The 21,826-nt window shown below is 34.8% G+C and overlaps 1 protein-coding gene across 2 annotated transcripts in view; it reads left to right on the top strand.

Moving 5' to 3' along the window:
* The window catches only part of GLRA3 (glycine receptor alpha 3), a 76,467-nt gene extending 59,897 nt beyond the window's left edge, over positions 1 to 16,570 (top strand). Inside the window, exons 7-10 of one of the 2 annotated variants that reach the window (XM_041479940.1) lie at positions 6,434 to 6,648; positions 8,212 to 8,358; positions 12,468 to 12,587; positions 16,298 to 16,570. In XM_041479940.1, the coding sequence (XP_041335874.1) occupies positions 6,434 to 6,648; positions 8,212 to 8,358; positions 12,468 to 12,587; positions 16,298 to 16,570 (755 nt within the window). Of the gene's footprint in view, positions 1 to 6,433; positions 6,649 to 8,211; positions 8,365 to 12,467; positions 12,588 to 16,297 lie in introns of both variants that reach the window. The other variant, XM_041479941.1, reaches the window with a different exon arrangement.
* Positions 16,571 to 21,826: the final 5,256 nt, after the last annotated feature.

Below are 21,826 nucleotides of genomic sequence, written 5' to 3'. Positions count from 1 at the left end.
CTGAACAGGAGAGAAAGTAAAGGGGACAGTGTTACCTCATGGAAAAGTCAGTTTATATATTTCATACTCCTTCATCCTCTCTATGAAAATCATCTGCTATTCTGACTGCAGTGTTATACATGACATGCTGTTGCCAAGAGATGTTAATTGCAATCTTAATTTTAGCAGATGCAGAGAAAAAAGAAAGCACTCAACAAAAGGCAAAAGGAAAGTGCTGGTGGTCTATGTGATCCCTCTTATGGCAATACAGCTTATTTCCTCCCAAGACTGTCTATTTTCAGCTAAGACAATTTTTTAGTTAGAAGATAAAATTGTCCTCAGAATTCCAACATTGCTATCTTCAAACAAATCTCTTTTTTTTACCAATCCATTTTGTCTGAAGACAGCTAGAGCCAGTAGCCATACTCTCACTAAAGGCAGTGACCATTGCCAGGGTGATTCCATCCTGTGTACTAGATAAAACATTAGGGTTCATATATGCAGGGTCTTTAATAAAAGCATTGATTAATTACATGATGAATGATTTTGTCTCAGGACAGTACTGATCAAGCTTAATCTGTCTGGGCCTTTAACACACAGGTATTTAAGGGACTAGCTCTCCATTACCTAGCACACTGAAGTTCTCCAGCTCAGGAGGGGACAAATGCCAGAATCAGCATTCATTAAGGAAGGGCTGGAGAAATACAGCAAGGGAAGATCTGTAATGACCTGCAGTAAGATCATATTTGAAATATATATTATATGTCGTCAACTATCCTCAGTGTGCAACAGATATTTGTTTCGAGTAAATATTTGTCCTTGTAGAGGGAGTAGATAGGAATACTCAAAGCATGTCAGTGCCGACCATTTAGTAAGAACCTGTGAATCCAAGGTATTAAACTTTTGAAAGCAGTTAAAGGCATGAGATATATTAGCCATATTACATCAATCTATACAAAATCTGTTTCTTGAGTCCACTTATTATTTTATTTTGGAGGAAGAGTCTAACATTTTTCTTGAGAAGAAAGAACTATCATTAATTTTATCTCTATAGAAAAAAGAGTGTCAGCTGGCTTTTGCAATGTGTTATATTTTCCACATAAGATCACAAAATCTGTTTTTTACATGTCTAAAAAAATTAAACACAACAGAGGTTTAGAATAACACCGAGGAAGAAATCCTCTGTCTAATGCAATTTTCAAGCTCATTTTGAATTTAGGATCTCTGTCAGGATATAGGGAGTAGAGGAATTGAGGTGCTTAAGAAATGGCTTTCCAGAAGACAGACAAGTGGGAGAAGCTCTCTACTGTATTAAGAGATGTAAGTCTAAATCATCCATTTAGGCTGAGCATGTCCTAGCCACTGAAGTAATCTCACTCTCCCTTTCTCCTTTCCTGCTGTCTCTCAGGGCTTTTTTTTTTCTCTAATTTCATGCTAAGCCTTAATCTCTGGTTGTTTTTTCAAGAGGAAAAATGAAGTGTTGCTGCAGAGGAACAGAACCAGGAGAGAACATCATCACAGTTCAATTGCCCCAGGATTCTGTTAGCAAATCTCCACAGCTAGCAATATTTGATTGCTAGACTGTCTGCTTGCTGGCTATCAGTCACTGGTAAAATCAGAATTGAGTAGTCTACATCCATACTGACAGATGTGTTGGAATCACAATATGAAATATTTACTTCCCAGATCCAGGACACATACCCTGCAGAGCACTGTAAAGATTTATTCAGATTTGCCTAATTCTGTTGAATTTTGCTAAGCTTTAAATAATCTCTATTCACCAAGCATAAGTTTCTTATTTTAAGTAAATAGATTCATGTAATTTCATTAAGCTGTATAGTCTTTCAGCCACAGTCCTCTCTATATCCATAAGATAGTTCACAGTAAATAATTTATTAGCATTTTCAATTACTTACAAGGTCAGACTAGCATTTACTACTATCTAAAGTAGTATAAGAATCTTCAGCAGATAACTCTCCATTCTGCATGGATTAACAGTTGAACTCTGCATGCTTAGTTCTTTCCTCATTTGTTTATACTTACTCATTTCATATTTTATTATGCTATTAATTTTTAATTTCATAGTAGTTTAATAATTTTTACTCCTTTCTTTATTATTTCTCAGGCACGCTATTTCCTTGACTCAGAATCCTGAAGTAATTCTCCCTTATTAAAACTTTCTGTACAGCTTCAGAAACAGCTACTCAGCCTTCCTGGGAATCGTAACATGTTTATGACATTGTAGGGGTACAGGAAGAAAATCTTTCCCCAAAAGACACCTTATGGGCTGATAAAAGGAGACAAATACTTGTAACTCCTACCAGCTCTTACCTCTGGGATAGTTTGAGACAGATGAAACTATAAAAGAGGACTCTTTATGGCTTGAATGTACAACTTATGCTTGCTTTTTCTTGCACATCCCACACTACTGACAGCACCTTTTAATGGCACAAGCATACTTCTGCCTGCATAGCCCATTTTTTAAACAGCACATGCCACAAACAGAGGACACTGCATAGTGTGAAGATGACCTGAAGTAGAAAAATGCTCTTCTTGGGTTGGCCATGGAAGAAACACCAAAAATAGTATGTGATCTAGATACTGACTCCAAAGAAAAGCAATTTATGCTTTCTGGGGAAAAGAAAAATCATATAGACAGACTACAATTTTATTTTTTCACTGCACTAATGGTTTCAGCATGGACGTTGTGTGGAAATCTTGCCAGTTCAGCAGCTCTAACATTGTTGTTACCAAATATGGATAAGAGATATAAATGCAGTATCACATGCATATACACCAGTGTATTCACTTCACAAGCACAGGTACAATGCTCATCAAGTCAGCATTTTTGGGGTCTTCCATGCACTTAAGTCCCTGGTTAGGCTAGACTTACAAACACAAAAAATGTAACCTCAATTCAAGAAAAAAATATTTATTTTGGGACACCCTGCATAGTTTTGTTTTTTTTTTTTTTTTAATTTGCTTTACAAAAATCCATTTTATGGATTTTGTGCACACTTATATTTAGCTTTAATCTGAAACTACCGTCAGGTCTTAATTTGTTGCTCAGCTTCAGCAAAGCCACAATTCCAGATGGGATTCCTGTCCCCCTGCTAAGCACTCTCTGGGACATTCACAGTGCATGTCAAAATGAACTGGATCTTACCTTTCATGTACTGCAAATGAATTATTAGAGCAATGCTCTTAGTTGCTTGTCTATCTCATTCCCCAGCTGAGATGACTTTATGGGTATCTCTCTTCTGATCCATTCAAGCATCCAGTCAAATAGATCAAACCACAGCTAACCTGGCTTTGAGTTTGAAATGGAATACAGGAAGAGAAAGAAGGCCCTCAGCTGGATGCTGCCTCAGGTGGGAAAAAACAGCACAGTCTCTGCTGGCTGGAGCTTGCATCTGCTAGAAGAAGTGTTTTCTTTTTCCACTCGGCTTCATTAGCCAAGTTTATGCAGGTGGTTCTGATTTCAGTCAAGAAGGGCAAAAGCTAACATCAACTCTTTCACACTTAGACCAGCAACTGCTGCAACTTCAGAGCTGAGACTGACTGCATCTGCAGCCTTTCTCCAACACTCAGTGGTGGAGCAACAGAGAGGCGCAGCTGGGTAGCGCCAGTCTTCCTGAGGAGATGCTATATATTAATTCTTCAGTGCTGTACTGGAAAAGAGGAACACAGTAGGCTTGACTAGGAAGCACTGGAAGTATGCCTGGAAAGTCCATAAACTTTCTGTGTCTAAGACAAAGGCAGGCTTCTAGGTCACACTTGTTGTGCAGCTAAGCAAGGGGATTTTTCTACTTTGAGAAAGATTCCACTTTTTTTTTTTTTTTTTTTTTTTTTTTTTTTTTTTTTTTTTTTTTTTTTGGTATTGGCGTTATAGGTTTTGAGGGGTTTTTTCCCCTTGGCCAATAATATTTACAAAAATACTAAACCAAGCAAAAAATGCTTTTGTATAATTCCTCTGACACATCATTCAGTCATAGTTCTGGCCTCTTCATTATCCCCATTTTTTTCTCTCCTTCCCTGTGGCTACAATATATTCCATTTGCACTTCTTTCATTTAGAATCTCTTTAATTTTTTTAGGATTCTCTTGCTTACAACTATTCTTGTCTTCCTCCTTAGTTCAATTGGATCTGTCAAATTTGCAACCACATAAAATAATCCATATCAGAGCTACTATATTATTTACTGTTCACTGTTTAGGACCACAGAATTTTTATCCTGAGTGGTCTGTAATAGTTCAAGTCCAATGGAGTCCTCAGGAAAGAAACTCAGATCTCTCATCCCACATTTCTCTGGATGGAAAAAAAACAACATACAATATATAATGTTTATTGACACTACATATATGCATATGCATGTATTGTGCAGTCTGATGCTCCTTAGTTTTCCTTCCTAATTTGATTTGAAAGGTGAATATAGGACCCTATAAGAAGAAAATGTTGCATGCTGAACAATTCTTACTGATATGATGCCAAATGAAATGGCTTTGCTTAGACCTAGATTGGGCTGGTGCATTTCTGTCACCCCTTACCGCCACGATTTACTGTGCTGTAGGAGACAGAGACTGCTGCTGTCCAAGGCTGCTGAATTAACAGAATAAGTGTCACAAAAAAAGAAATCCTCAGGGTAAGAACCAGTTTGAAGTAAGAATACGATTCCAACAAAGGCCAGTCAGTGCCAGACTTCTGGTTATGTGGGGTATACTGAATGCTAAGTGAAACACTAGAATGCATAGGTGTCCTTTTGAAGACCATGGAACACAAATGTAGGGGAATATCCTGGCCTTTCCTCAACTAAACACCAAAATCCCATTCACTTTTTCAAACCAGGCTTTCATCCTGTGACTGGGGCAGAAATCAGTCTTGAAGCTGTGGTAGCAGATGGTTGAGCCAGGATCTGGGACACAGATTTCAGGAGTGTAGATAGGATTCAGAAAACACTGGCAATTAGGAATGGAATTAATAATTGAGCTTTCAGATATAAAACTCCTGAGGTACAGGATGTAGCTTAAAATTAACCATCATGACTAATGTCTTTCTAATTTTTTAGTGCCTCAGCAGAATAAAATTGTCATAAAATTACATTCGTTATGGCATCATAGAGAAATTAGTAGCCTGTTAAAAGAACTGTTATGAAAATAATGAAGTTCAGAAGTACTTAATATCCCTAGAATAAAACATATTTGTTTGACTTTATCTGAAGTTCATTTCTGTATGCCTAACACTATTGTCGCGGCATAAAACACAATATATTAGTATAGTATGAGCTTATAAATCCATTACAGTTTTTTTATCTGATAATTTTTTTAATCTGATAAGTATCAAATCTCTATTAATATGGAAAAAATTTGTATAAAATGGCATTTTGGCAACTAGAAATTGATTAGGAAAATATCTATCAAAAATGAGTGGAAAACATAACCAAAGTACTTCCTACCACTTAAGTAATATATAATGATATAGCCTTCCTTGTTAAATTTAGAATTAGGAAAAGTTTTCACCCAAATAAGGAAGAAATTAAGTTATGTGTATTTGTTGCTGTGAGAAACTGTTTTATGTATACACCATTTGCAGTAACAGCATTGCCTTCAGCACCATCCCTATGTGACTGATATGGCCATTGGGTAGAATTAGAAAATCTAATGAGGCTGGGTCAAGATCTGTGAAATAATCTACAGCTTGTAGGGTGGAAAAAAAACCCTAACCCCCCAACAATCTGGCTAATCTAAAAATATGGATTTATGAAATTTTTATGAGCTACCAATACATTTTTTTTCTTCTGGTTTGAATAACTCAGTAGAAGTTGCTTAATGTTTAGTACCTGGATAAAACTAAGTCGTTTAATCTCCTTCCTAAAGTTTCCTAATCTCTGGTCTTTCTAGTATTCAGTCAGTGTTTGAAACTTGATAATTTCTCTTATGAGCTGAAACCATTTGAATGGGGTCACAGGGAGAGATTTAGCAGATTCTCCTGCTGATAATCTAATGCCCTTACTAATATCACTATAATTTCCCAATTTTTAATAAAAATAAAATTAAATTTAAAATTGAACCAAATATAAAGGAGATATTATACTATGGGGAAGAAAGTGTTTTCTGTGTATGCAGAAGAATTTCCAAATCATGTCACAAAAAAAAGTGTGATCTCACAGAGGAAATTTCCTTTTGTTAAAATGAATCATGGGGGTTTTTTATAAGAAAATAAGAATTTCAGACCTTATCAAAGTCTTAAATTTTCAGATATTCTGCCCCTTTTCCTTCCAGTAGATACTCCTGTTATAATGTCTTTATTACAAGTCACTGTGGAGAATTCAAAACATAAATCTTTTTCTAGTGAACAAATATATTTGACATAGCATACATTCTTTAAGAGTGTGCACTAGATGTTGACAGTAAAAGCATTCTATTTCTCTTGAATATTTCTTCTTTGTTGTAAAAAGGAAAGTTCACGTGTATTGAAGTCCGATTCCACCTGGAGAGGCAGATGGGTTACTATCTCATCCAGATGTACATACCGAGCCTCTTGATCGTGATTCTCTCCTGGGTGTCGTTTTGGATCAATATGGACGCAGCTCCAGCCAGAGTGGCTTTAGGCATAACAACTGTACTGACCATGACAACACAAAGCTCAGGTTCACGAGCATCTCTTCCAAAGGTAGGCTAAATTTCCTTTGCTCGTACTGTATTAATCATAATGCTATGTGGCAAACACTTTCAGTCAACCTTATGTGTTTTAATTATTAGCATCCAATCATTTCCTGAACCAAATAAATAATTTTGAAATATTTAGGGGTTTTTGATTCTCCAATCAAATATATTCTATTTCTCCCCTGTCTCTACTATATAGCCAGCCACACAACTAGTTAATTCCATAAACCTTAACAAATAGTGAAAACAATGTTATTCAGTTTTATATAAACTCTGCTTAACAATTGACAGGCTCATCCTTTTTCACATCCCAGTATCCGGTGACATGCTAGCAGATATGACTGAAATTCTAAAAGCCATAGATTCTTACCATAGATTCTCACTTGTATTCCTCTCTCAAAACTGCCTAAATTATGAATTAGCTCACTAGTTACAAGCACATTTACATTAAGATATAGAAAAATGTGAACCTTAACAGCTCCAAACAATTGCACAAAATTATTCTTAATACAATGCAAATCACAAAGTTTATTTCTACAATAATCTATTTCTGTTTTCTTAGTTGTAATTGCTTTAAATATTTTCTGTTTCATTTTAAGGCTTATTCCTTGACCATCTTCATGTTCTATTGCAGCTAATAGAAATAAAATGTATACAATAAAATAAACAAAGTTCAATTCTGTATTAGTTTTGACATGATTTTTTTATCTAATTAACTTTTTTTTTCAAGTAAAACAGATAGCCCTAACAGATTTGAGCATGCTTTGTGTCCCAAATATATGGAACTGAATGTATCCGAAGTTAGCATCAACAGATAAAAGTGAATGCTCTAAAAACTAAAATAATCAACAATGTAAGAGGCTGACAGAGAGCTGCAGGTTATTTTGTCACATTTTGAGGCCTGATGTTAGCTATGTTTGCTTATATATAAAAGCTCTTGTAACTCTGCAAAGACGGAGTAGATTCAGATCTTGTCCTGCATCTGGTCTTGACAATACAGGACTGCAATGAGCTCTGACCTGTATCTGATTTTTAGTACTTTCACTGTGACTAAACTACAGGACTAATTTGAAACTATACATTTGATTTCCTGTTCCTATATTAGCAGAGAACGAATCCATCAGAACTATCTCCTTTACCTATTTCCTTTCTTCTACCTAATTTTTATTCCAGGAACTTTCAGCCACATCCACTTTAATACAGGAATTCCAGCTGGTCCCACTACAAGGTTTTTTTGCTTCCTTAGTGTCATTCACAGATCTCAGTGGGACAAATGAAGGAAGAACATTTGTTTTTTGAGGATTATTTCATTTGTGATGTAATACACTATAAGGAACTGCTAATGATTTAAGCACATTTTGTAAAAGAATACATTTTTTAACAAAAACTCTATATTTATAGATTGAATTGTTCTTCTTATTTTTGTCTAACTTTCATGCAAAGTTTTTTTTCTATAAAAATATTGTTGGAATATGGAGATATTAATGCACTTCCTCCTGCCATGAAGTACTAAACTTCACATCTGTGGAACATTTTAACACACTCAGGCCTCTCCTGTCTCCTCTCATAGGTGTCATACGTCAAAGCCATTGACATCTGGATGGCAGTGTGTCTGCTCTTTGTGTTTTCTGCGCTTCTGGAGTATGCAGCTGTAAACTTTGTGTCAAGGCAGCATAAAGAACTCCTGCGATTCCGACGCAAGAGGAAGAAGAGCAAGGTAAAAGTAACAGTGTTCTCAGCTTTTAAAGGGCCTGACTGAGTTGTGCCAGGATGCAGGGTTAATTTGGTCAACACACTGCAGCTTGAAGTGGCAATAGAAATAAAATGGCAGCACAGCATAAAATTCACTTTAGGCAGAGGGTCACTACAAGGACTATGAATTGCATAAATCCAACTTGAATTCTCGAAAGAGGGATTAAGAGGGATTTAAATGAGGCATGGGCCATGTGGGAGCCATCTGCACAAGCATGAATTTCACTCTGTTGGAAGAGTTAGATTATACTTCCATGAATTAATGTTACTGGTATTTGCAGCAGTTTTTACTACTCTGAGATTCAACAAGTGTTGTTTCCCAATTTCATTCTAATACTCAATTCAAAGCCTTAACAGCTGTGTTTTATGCAAATATTTTTTAATACACAAAGTACTTATTCAAATTACATTATTGGTAGAAGAACAAACATTTTACTTTAAAACGCTGGTAAATTCAGGGTTTTTTCCTTCTGTCTGGTAATTTTGTTTTAGTTGTTCATATTATTGGTAAGAATAAGAATTATAGTAATGGTTATTAATATTTATATTAGAGCTGAAGCTATACAGACTACCAGTAAAATAACTCACTACCAGTGTGCACAGCCAAAAAGCTAAGGCTACAAGTTCGAATTCTGAAATCTGTAGTTAAACCAAGCAATAAGGAACATTTCTTACAATGTGTAACTCCTACTTCAGATTTTACAAAGTGTAAGTAGTTCTCCAGTCTACTCATTAAATAATTACCCCCTCCCCCACTGATGTCATGCAAAACCTGTCATTATCAGTCACTGTCTAGAATATTACTAGTGGCTGAAAGTCTGACCGTAGCAACATGATTCAGTTCAACCATCTTTCATTGCTGAAGACTTAGTCTGCTGCTTACATCAGCCAGAGAAGATATTATACAAGTTTCCCTCTTACTTAGAAGATCTGCACTGCTGTAAAGCCTGCCTAAGCCATCTCTGCTGGTAAGACTCAGTGTTAAAAGACAGGCCAGACAGTCAGGTGAAAATTACATTTTCATACATTTGCCTGTCCCTGTGTGTGGAGTCCCAGACTTCTTCAGCTGCACAGAGAAACTCATGTACTGTAGACTAGAGGATGATTCAGACTGCAAGTACCTGTGTTCAATGTTTGACCCTGTGAAAAATGTGCTTCTTTATTCCTGCTGAAAGTAGCAGAAAAAATAGCACTTTTGTTACAAGGTGTTTGTTCTTGGAATATGGTGGCTCTCTGAAAGCTGTCCTAAGGTTTGGAATGGGAAGAATGGGGTGGGGCAGACAGGAATTACAGGACAGGGGATAGGTAAATCACAACCAGTGAATTGTGTATCAAACAGCTGTGGTAAGTGATATATTATGTCATTATACTTTTAGTCCATTCATTTTTCTCACCATGTATTATTGTTTCTTCTGGATCTCAAGCAAATTTACCAGTTTCAACTTAAGCGATATCACTTTTAAATGCAGATCAATTATTATGACCACAGGATTAGGAACTGACAGGTAGTATCTTCCTTCCTCAGAATGGAGGAAGGAACATTACAGCATGGAGATTTTATCTCTTAAAAACAAATTTGGATGGCATCTTAAACCCTCTGTTATACAAATAATACATGAGTCTTACAGATTAAAAACTACAGTTAATAACTGGCCTTCCTTACCACAAATGTTATTCTTTGTTCACCACAATTATAGCACTAAATGCAGACCCTAGGATCATAACTCAAAGTAACTTGGTTTTCCTTCTTCTTTTGTCTTTTTCAAAGTCAATTACTAGAGCTCAAGCTTATAAAGTTTTGTATGTTTGTTATTCCTTTGGACTAGGTCAGCCACTGGCTCTCAGGGATTAGATTGTATTGACTTTGAAAACTACCATGTATTAAATAATGTTCATTTGGCATAAAGTCAAGAGGTGAAAAGATGTTATGTAAAAGGGCTGAATTTAAAATAAACTTTAGGGACTTCCTTGAACATTAAATCTTCATCCTTGGCAAAGAGAAAAACAACATTCTATTCAGTATTTACATCCAAAACTATTAGAGAAATAAAGCAGATAGGATAACTTATTAGACTTTTTCCTTCTGTATTACCCTCTTGAAACATTTTACTAAGATCAGGTTTTTCTACCAGGTGAATGCTAAGTGTTGAATACAGATTTCTTTTGCCACTGGCATTTTATCTACAAGGGTACAGTAAAACTTCCAGTGATTTGACATGTAGCAAAAGTACAAAAAATAGATCAGTTTGGAAATGTTTCATTTCAGGTATGTGTAGGGCAGATGAAGAATTTCCAGAGTCTATTTTCTTTGTAATTAGAAATATATGCTTGTTGCAAGAAATATTTACTTTTACCAAGTTACCAGAGCAATAGTCCTATGATTGAATTTCAGTGTCTTTGGGAGGTAAGTGGATCCATTTTCCTGACTTAAGTAAAGATCATTCATACCTAATTCATCCCAGCCAAAAAAATTCCACAACACCCCCTGAAATCTATTCCAATTGTTTAAAAAGGTAGGTTTTTTTTTTACTAATGTGGTTTTTTTTAGTCTGTCATAGCTTGTCTAGAAAGGACAGAGAAACCAGACTTCTTCATTCCTTCATGTCACCATTTGAACATTTCCATTTAGTGTTTTCTCTAAATATTCCCAGTGGATACAATTTTTGATTTTGGTTTGCTTTGGGTTTTGGGGTTTTGGTTTTGTTTTGTTTTTTTCTCATTCATCTTCCCTGGAAATTCTCCTCATCAGTCCATATAAATCCTCAAAACTATGTTTGCAACATGAACAACATGAAACCTATACAGTAACAGCTGAAAGCAGCCAAAGGATCAAGTGATGCAAGTAATACAGTTGTTTATCCAAACCAGTTTACCATTTGCCTTTTAAACAACATCAGTTATTGACCCATTCTCCTGTATTTTTCAAATGCTTTGTTCGAATCATTGAATTCAATTTTATTTCTAAACATATCTTCAAACAAATTTACAGGTTTTCAAAGTTTGGAATATTTTTTAAATGAATTTAAACTGTGGGTTATGTTCTTCTGAAAACACAGAGGAACTGGAATCTCTCTATTAAGAAGCATATGTTTGAACTCAGATAAGACCCGTGCAGTAAATTTTATTGTTATACAAATTACAGCTCTGTACAGAACTGTAACAAGACATTTTGGCATCTAGAGTTCATCTATCCTTGCCATTTTCCTTATGCTTTTTCCAGTGATAGTCACTGCCTTTTTTACACCATCTGGTTCATTTGTGGCCTCCCTTCCCTAACAACAACAGCATCAAAAGCAATTCTTAGATACCACTGCACCCTCTGGCCACCATTTTTATGATTGTAAGTATGGCCTTCACTCAGTGATTCCAAATTACTTAAAGGCAAATTTCTTTTCAGAGGCCTAACTCAATTTGTACAGAACTAGCAAAAATTTTGAAGTGTCGGGGATTTTGTTATAAATTCATTTACAAATGAAAGCTGTTGTTACAACCTACTCAATGCTTTTTTCCAATAAGCATCACGGTAGGTATAGGAGATTTTTTTTAAAGGGTCTAATGTCTTTATAAGTAAACAAATAGCATAACCAATGGGAATTTTGGTTCCCAGTTTGAGACTTCATTTGATACTTAGTATATGAGCCCCAGTTCTTTGACAAAAAAAAAAACCTGGCCAGTGAAAAGAACTATTCAGAAATATTATGTTACCATTCCTTCAGAATGAATGTTAATTATTCATTTCCTTCATAAAAGACAAAAAAAAAAAAAAGCAGAAAAAAAAGTCATACAGGGATACTGAAACACACCTATGATCATTGTTTTTCCTTAGTTGCGCTTACATTCTATGGGAAAAATATTAACTGTGTACATATACTGAATAATAACTATTTGGTTTTAGGTCAGCTGTTAATATATTTAGGTTTTGGGAATATTCAGTATATTAGTTCTATTTTCAAAATCTAAAGATCACCATATCTTTAGAGAAGAAAATAGACATGCAAACTAGATTGTCTTTAATGGTAATCACACCTTTTTTCTTTTGTTTTCTTTTTGGTCAACCATCCATTTTGATGAAAGTATTTTCAGGGAGTTCTTGATGGAAATGAAATCAGTGAATCATTACAGCATAGCAATGGCTTGAGATGTGCAGGACGTATAGACGGGACTTTGCCTCAAATCTACAGTACAAATTTAAGGGTAAACTATTGAGAAGATGTGCCATTTGTCATAATGTGCTATCCAACCATTAACAGAGGCCCTGTCCTTTTGTCTACAATAACATCTTCCCATGTGAACTTCATATACCTTCATTGCTACCTGTATGTGATGACGTGAAATGTTAGTAAAGGTAATGTCCTGTTAATTTCATAATCCATTTTGATCTGTTTAAATCTGGATTAAAATATAGTAGTAAAATTCTGCACTGTTTGTAGTGCAAAACAGCTCAATACCACTTTCTTTCTCAAAATTGAGCAATAAAAAAGAGTGTTCAAATTACTAATGTCAAGGCTTCAAATAGTTTTCGAATTATAATACCTTACATCAAACAGCTATGGAGTTATTTTCAGCCCTTATATACATGCTATTTCTCAAGAGAAATGTATTACTAAGCAGACTAACTAGAAACACCATGGTCATATAAGACCACAAAACTCACATTTTTTTATTCATTTACCGCTAAGTATTTTGTAGAAAAACACTGATACAGAAGTAAATGGATTGAAATAATTTCCTTCAGACCACTAAAGAATTCTAACTTTCCAAAAAAAGACTTATCTAAATTTTTTCCACTCCTTAATTACATTAATTTTAACAGGCATTATAAAATATTTAAATGTCACTGCATGCAGTTACATTTAAAGGTAACTTTCAAGTTGTTAACTCTAAAGCTGAATGGGTGAAAAATGCATTCATTCAAATCAAACTCTTACTAAAGTTGATTCATAATAAGATTTTTAAAGTTTTATCAAATATCTGTAATAGTTTTCTGTAGTGGTAATACACTAAAAAGGTCACAAGAGGAACAAAAGTTTTCTTATCACTTAAAAAATTAATTCTATTCATTCAGCCAATACGCAGGACATTTTCAGCAAGATTCACTGCAAAGGCTCTCAACTGGGTCATACAGGGTATTGTCCTTCAGATGATTTCTACATCTGTAGACTCAGACACGTGCATTCTAAGACATATTTCCAGTCAAAAAGAGGAATTTTAGCCAAGTCAATCAATAGTAAAACAAAGAAAAGGCATGTCACTGACATAAATGCCTTCAAAAAGGCACTCAAAGCTAGTATTGATAACAGCAACTGCATCTTTCCTGCTGTGCACAAGCACCCTCAGATATTAATCTGAAGCCAACCTAGTGATCTTTCAGCATTATGAATCTGCTGGAAAACTTGCAGAACTCCCTTTTGAATATTCAAGCTGCTGCCTCTGAAAGGAATTCTGGTGGCTCTTGGTATGCTCCAGAAGGTCCTCTCCTGCATATCCACCAACCCTAGCACTTGGGTGTGATTTGACTGGCTCCAGCCATCCTGCCTGCCCTCATGGAGACACCATCCAACAGACACTGGGCAGGAACGCTGGGCTCCTACAAGGAGACTCACATCAGTTCAACTACTGAGAGCATTTCCAACGAGTCTGCTTGCCGATGAAATACAGGAGGTCAGCAAGCACAAAAATTATGAGAGACCTGGCCTTTACAACATTCTAGGGGATCATTCCATTCAGGTAAACCTGAAACAAAGACAGTAAATCTTAGTTTGTAGTGCCTAATCCTGAAAACATGCACAGCTGAAATCTGCTACTCAAAAGAATAATTTTATTATCTTACTCAGCCTGTGCAGTCATAAGCATTATTTTCTGTATTCCAACATAGCATAACACGACAAAATCCTGAAATGTACATATGAAGGTGTTTAAATGGCAAGTTTATAGTAAATTCTCACAGTACATGCATTTCTAACTTAATATTTCTCTTGACTGCAACACCAGAATACCACTATTCTAGAATACAACTACATTAAAGATGTTATTTTCCATTCTTAGCTGACAGGAGAGGGACACTATTGCAGTAAATAAATCTCTGTTTTATCACGTCATCAAATAATGTTCCTATCATTTTGTATTTCTGTTTTTCATTTACATAGTAAAGTCAGTCAGTGATTTTTCCTCCTCCTTTTCTTTCATGTTAATTTTTCTTTATTTTTATTTTTTAAAGGCAAATTCTAATATAGATTTTAGATATAGTAGTTTCAGTGAACTTTATCAGTCTCAGTATTTATTCAATTTACATATATGAAGAAGTATTTCAGCAGGTTGATATCTACAGCTCTGCTGGATGGTCATTCTGATGGCCAAAGAGTTCATTTGAAATGTAGTAATTTTTTTAAACAAAGTAATTAGCAATTATTTGATGAAAGTTTTAAATTTTTAAAATTAATTCTTCATTGAAAAATGTTTTCAGATTTTCAAAATGTCAGACATTTTCAAAATGAAAAATTTGCAACTTTGGATGTAATTTGTGCTCATTGAGAAATTGCATTTTTATAAAGCAAGAAGTTAAAGTAAAACAAAAAAATGCTTCTAACTGTTGAATTGAAGTAGTAATTATTTGACTTCCTTTGGCAAATAAGTAGTTTTTAGACTTATTTTAATTTTAGCTAGGAAGAGATTGAAAATATCAATAATTCTCCTACAGAAGAAAAAATGACAGCTGCTCAACTGTTTTTATAATACTTATAAAAATAAATTTTCAAAATACTTAAGAATTAATGTAATAATTTCTATATTTCATAAAACTGTAAAATCCTAAAGCAACTAGGCTGAATTAGACATGAAAAATTGACATTCCTGAATTTAAAATTAGTATTGAAAAATGGTGAATGCCATCAAAATCACATAATTACTCTTGAGTAGTCTACATAAAGAGGGAGTACACTGGAATATATTTCAGAACCAAATCTAGCCCTGACTTCACAGATTATGCATCATTTATTTGTCTGCATATGCACCTTTTTTATTACTTGAGGATACCTAGGTAAAGAGAAGTAAGAAAGATGTCTCAAGACACAAGCTATATTTTTAAATTGTATGCTATGAAAATATCTTCAAAACATCTACTGTTTCTGTGCCGTGTGATTAAGAATCACTTTCTTTTATAGATCCCTAATTCTGAATGTCTTTTCCAGTTTTCCCCTGAATTGACAAAAGCAGTGAGTCAGAATAAAAATCTGGCCTTTAGCTTCCATTTATTTGCTTTATTTTAAACTAAGACACTTTGCATATTATTCTTTTTATCTGATGCATTCATAGGGAACAGCAGAAATTAGATATATAGATAAGACTAATTAATTATACAGTGGCCAAATAGGCAGAATTCTCACTAATATAATGAATGTGCATATCATTAGTGATTTTATGATGAGCACCTCTAGAGGCCAGGATCCTGAGTTGTGAGGCAATGGACTGACTTAATAGCTGCTTTCTAAAAGAGCAGTGTGAAATTTGTCCTTTTGAAGACTGCACATATTTACTGTAAATGGGGAAACGTAAACCAAATCAGAAATTGTGTGTCCAATTACCACTAGTTTGCTAGGCTTTCTCATTTCTCTAAATAAATTACAGAATCTATAAACAAACAGAAAAATTCCATGCTTGTTAACAATCCAGCAATATTTTTGTTAGACTGATAGGGATGAAATTCCAACAAGTTAAGATAAGGTGTGGATTCAAGAAGTCAATGAGATAATGGTGCAACTGGTATTTATCAGCAGATGAGATTTCTGTAAACAATAACTAAAAAAAAAAAAAACAAAAACAAAAAAAAAAAAAAAAAAAAAAAAAAAAAAAAAAACAAAAAAAAACCACTTCTTGCTCTTTTTCTTTCTTTTTTCTTTTTCTTCCAGCAGGATGATGATACACGTGACAGTCAGTTTAGCATTACAGCATATGGAGTGGGCCCATGTGTGCAAGCAAAAGATGGAATAACACAAAAGGGGCCAAATAATCCTGTTCAACCTGTACCAAAAAGCCCTGATGAGATGAGAAAAGTATTCATTGACCGGGCCAAGAAGATAGACACAATATCCAGAGCTTGTTTCCCATTAGCCTTTCTGATTTTCAACATTTTTTATTGGGTAATCTACAAAATCATCAGGCATGAGGACATTCACCAGTAGCAAGATTCAGGCTTGCAGTACATAAAGATCTGGCTGCCACACCCAGCAGGAGGCTTTTTGTTGGAAAGGCATATCAGACAACTTATTGGAAGAGATAAAAACAATGAGGGGGAGAAAAAGGATCCTGCATGGCCTGCAGTGACCAGCTACGGTGGGATGGAAGAATGAAACCCAGAGAAGATACATCTGCTATTGCAAATGTTCCTTGTCAAACTAAATATTAACAACTTTTTCATTGAAAATCACTCTCTACTGAAGCTTTACTGCCAAGTATTTATACATACTGTTACATAGTGGTATAATTGTACAGTACTCTTTGATGGTCCTTAAATTTTTAAAATTCTGGTGTATTTTTAATTTTGAAAATGTTTCCAGAATACCCTAGGTGAATCCCACAGTATTACAGAATAGATTAGTGTTTCTAAGTTTTCTTTTAATTTTACAATATAATGACAAATTACTGATTGAAGAAAACAGCTTAAAGGACTTGACCTAGTCTTAGGGACAGTACCGGTGGTTTTACAGTGAACATACTTAACATTTTTAAGTCATTTAATTTATTCTATGTGCTTCATATTACTGTTCCCCTGGAAGATGTATGTTGAAATAATCTCAACTCAAGGTATACAGCCTAACAGTCTACTATACACTAAAAAAGAAATATATACTATTTTGCAGTATATTTCTATATACTATAGAAATATAATAAAATTTGTAAAGCATTGATTCCTGCAAGGGATTGTTTTTCCATTTATTTGCCTTTACTTGGATAATTGAAGCATATTCTTTAATTCTTTTTATATTTTTAAGGGTTTTTTCTCAATCCATAAAACTCAGCTTGTGAAATAGAAAAATTACATCAAAATTGTGCAATGCTTCATTTTGATTCAATGCAAAGAGATCTTGGACCAAAACAGAAAGCAAAGAGTCAACTGCTTCGCTGAAGCATTTGGGGCATGAATACTGTTATGTTTATGCATATTCATCTCCTATATATTACATAAGTCCAGGAAGTTTAATTTATGAATGTGTCAAAATTTCTGTCTCATTCCTTGAAGTTTGTTAATATGATTTAGATACTGGTTAAGAAACACGTCACAACTTTGGAAAAACATGCAGCTCTTCTAAAACACAAGAAAAATATCTGGATGGTCTTTTACTTTACTGGATTCCACATTAATAAATAAGAGAACAACTATTAAAACTCTTAGATCTTCCCTGTTTAGGTTGAATAAGCCATATTAGTTGCTTCTTTGAATTGTAACACCATAGAACACATTTATGGCACAGTGTCCAGGCAAGACAATTTTTGACAAAAATTTACTTTTGTCAATCTATTGGCAAAACAAAACGATGCTATGATGTGGAAATATAGCATTTAGTTATTAGATACTCTAAGTCCAGCCAGTGAGGCTGCTTCTTGTTGCAAAATATTTTTATCTTGGACATGTTTAAAATGTATGCTTTGTTGATGATCAGAACGTGTATACAAAAGCAAGATCAGCTGGAGGCAAACATCTGGTGCACAGCCAAAGGCATGGTGCATATGAAGTAACAGAAGCAATGTAACTCTGCACTGGGGCTTGTAACATAGCAACCTAGGGTTTGGTTTGGTTTGTTGTTGTTTTCCTCTCAGGATAACTTAGAGAGATTCTATAACAGTAGATCTCACGTTTTGTTAAACTGGGAAATTCAGAAAGAATATGTATAATCCATTTCTATTTTAAAACTGTTATTCTTTTATAGTTTTGCTTCATTTATAATCTAAAATTAATTCAATTCACTTTTGGGGGTGTTTTTTTCTGATATTTTGTCTGGTTTTTTGTTTATTTCTTTACGTGCATGTTCTAAAAAATCTCATTTGCTTAAGAAGGTCTGATCAGCTATCACGAATTTATGGCTGATATTCACCCCTTTCAAAGTTAGGGTTAGTTATATTGTATGGAAAGGTTGTTAACATGTTTCTGTTATCAGCAAAATCAACTGTATTTTGTTTAAGGGTTGTTTTCAAATGCACATAACATTTGGCATGTGATTCTGTTTTGATACAATGGAACCAAGACTCTCTGGAGCTGATGGTTTTGTGGACATTTTAAAGGAACCATAACATTTACCAAGGTAACATAAACCTCTGTAGTCCACTAATATGTTTTTCAAAAGAAATAATAACTTTAAGCTTCATTTAGATTATTCCTGAATTACTTTGTATAAAGTCAAGTGGTAGAGAAAGAGAAATGTCATTTAAGATTATAAGAAACTTCAAGGCACAAATGCCTGCTATTCAGCACTGACAACAGTAGTCCAAAACTGCCAGCAGGCATGGCAGCCCTCTGTGCAAAGCTGGAATCAACAGCTACTGACATCAGCTAAGATTACTGTAAGAGATTATATTTTTGCAACTGTATAATGAAGCAGCAGGAAATGAAGTTAAGATGCAAGAATTGAAAGGTACACTGCAGTACTTACCAGACTGCAGAATTTTTGTTGCACTCCCATCAAAGAGACAGTGGAAATGCAGAAAAGAACTCATCACGGAGATAATGCTTGAGGCAAATCCTATCTAGCAGGCTTCCTCCTACATCTAGAAAAGAACCCATTCATTAGGCAGAAGTAATAGCTACCTCACTTTGCTATCACTGGACCTGGGCTCTGCAGAGGACAATTCCTTGGCAAAGCCACACAAGAAAGCTTCTCATAAGCACAATCCCTGTGTGACAGGATAAAGCAGCTTTGTCCCAAGTCATCATTCAACATAGGTGCAGACAATGTACTTCTCAGGTCATGTTTTTGTGGATCAGCCCTATGCCTCAATACTGGCACTAGAAGGATATTGTAACACGATGAGAACAGAGGCACTGTGGGATCTGGAGGAATACCCCAGTAACAGAGCTACTGAGGAGCTGACACAGTCACCATAAAGGGAAAAAAGTGATCAAGCACCCTTAGTATTTTTCCCAATCCTGCCGTGTCTCCGTAGGCACACTTGCACAGGTGGAAGCAGTAACTACAGAGAAAAACAATTTATATCATCTGCTGCAAAGTTTGTATTGTTTTGTGACAGTAGTTTCTACCTGTGCAGATTGACTTCCACACCATCCTCTTTCTTGATAGAAAGAGAAGCAAAACAGAAATGTAGAGGATGAAAAGTCTGGGCTGTGCATAGGAGAACAGGGGCCACAGGGAGGGAGAAAGCCCAAAGCAGAGCCTGGAACCTCTTACATGACTGTCTTTTCATTCTGCACTAAAGAGAGATGTGGCCACATCCCCTCATAAGGCAAAAAACTCCAGTACCTTGAGAGAGGAGAAGAAAAGCCCCTTAGATGTGCAGTAGAAATATTCAACTATCACTGTGCCAAACTACTTAAATTCCAAACAGCAAAATGCATTTTATTTTTAAAACTAGATTCAAATATCAACACAATAGGCTTGCATGGTTAGAGGGATGGCTTTTTTCTCTATAACGCTGATAAACTACATGAAGATGTGAGAGAATAAGGCATACTAATATCGTACTACTTAGAACTCAGCTATTTTAACACCAAAATAAAGTACGTTTTACTTTCAAGGACTTTTGACAGCAAGCAGTATTGTTTAACAGGTTAGTGTAATTCAGGAGGAATAGAGCATTTACTTAAGATTTAATTATTTTTTTAGCTCAATCGTGCATTAGGTTTCTTTGGATTCCTTTTCTTATCACTTATTCCAAAATCTGCTTTATAAAGAATAATTTGTGATGTGTGAGAGATGATTCTGTTTACTCACTAGACAGAAATATTTAGGTGATTAAATGTGCGCTTTACATTTAAGGAGTGAGATATTGCTTCCACTTTGTGCATAATCCCTTACAGAACTGTAGACTGATAATGTAGATAAAGATAGAATATAATAAACTGTACAAAACCTTATATTTTTTAACAGTAGAGAAAGATAAAAAGTCTTCCTTAACCTTAGAAAAAGTTTTATTTTCAGCAATAATTTTATAGTAGAAGGAAATTAATTTATTTATAACATTCCCAGCCCAAGCTGACATGATTGGTTGCAAAAGATACACTTTTCGTGCAGCTTCTGCTCTCATTTGAGCTCATAGAAATTAATCTAATGCAACAGAATAGAATTTGGCCTTAAAATGTGAAACTGCTGAATGAGCTAGTAATACATGCAGTACCCCTGTGAGGTAGTAAAATAACTTTATCCACATCTTACTGCCCAATCATGTGGTTAGTTAGATGAGTACAATATCAGATTTCACAGCTTTTTTCCTTTTTGAGACAACTAAGAAGAAAAACATAAATCTCAAACCAGACTACTTGTTAGTAGTAAAACGGGTGTTCTGTTTTGGAGTGGTTACAGAAAAGGTGTCTTCAGGCAACAATAACCTACAGAAATTACTGAAGTACTATCAGTTTGGAAGGCTTGTGGAAGCAGGTTAGATTGCTAGAAGCAGTACATTAATGCCAAAAAAAGTGTTGGCTCATCCTGTCTTCTTGACATTCTCGAATATTACTGCACTTCTTCACTTTCATCTTTGTGAAATATGCAAGAAGCATTTCTTATGTTTGTATTTTAATGTGCGTCAGAGTGATATGAACAGAAGAAATGGACTCAAGTAGCTGCTGATGTTCCATGAATGTGGAATTGTGAGCTGTATAAAAAGAAACTGTGCCATAAGCTTTTGACATAAAGGTTTAACATAATATATGGTATTTTGTGTGTTAGTGATTCTGGCTTTTTAAAGGCTACAGTGAGAAAAAAATAAAAATTTATATGATAGTGTATTAATAACTTGTCTGTGAATTTTCAAAATATTCTCCTGTGAGTTCTCTCTGACAGCAATTTCATCTCAAAGTACTTCCTTTTTTGGTAAAAATCTATAAATGTGTTGTGCATGGACTTTATTAAATTCCTTTTTATTGTATTACAGTATCATATTGCACTTAAACTGACATTCTCTGCAGTCAGAAGTGTTAAAAATGTGAAATTTATGGTGTCACCGATGTCATTGTAGATATTTTGTTCAAAAAAGAAAATAAACTTATCTTTTTTCAGGAACTGTGAAGTAATTTTTATTATATTTTTGACTTTAAATGAATTTAAAGTCAAAAGAGGAACAGACAGCACCATTGGAAAAAAGGATTAAACCCACAGCAGTAGCTACCATGCACTACCATTAAGTATTTCAGGAGTGAAAGCAAGAGAGAGAAGGAGTAGAGTGCCTTTGACTAGAGTGCCTTTGATTGTTATATGGGCTCTAGCTCT

This window comes from Pyrgilauda ruficollis, unplaced genomic scaffold, assembly GCF_017590135.1.
Source record: "Pyrgilauda ruficollis isolate IOZ18807 unplaced genomic scaffold, ASM1759013v1 scaffold5, whole genome shotgun sequence".
NCBI lineage: Eukaryota > Metazoa > Chordata > Aves > Passeriformes > Passeridae > Pyrgilauda > Pyrgilauda ruficollis.
This window is presented reverse-complemented; position numbering and strand designations above follow the sequence as displayed.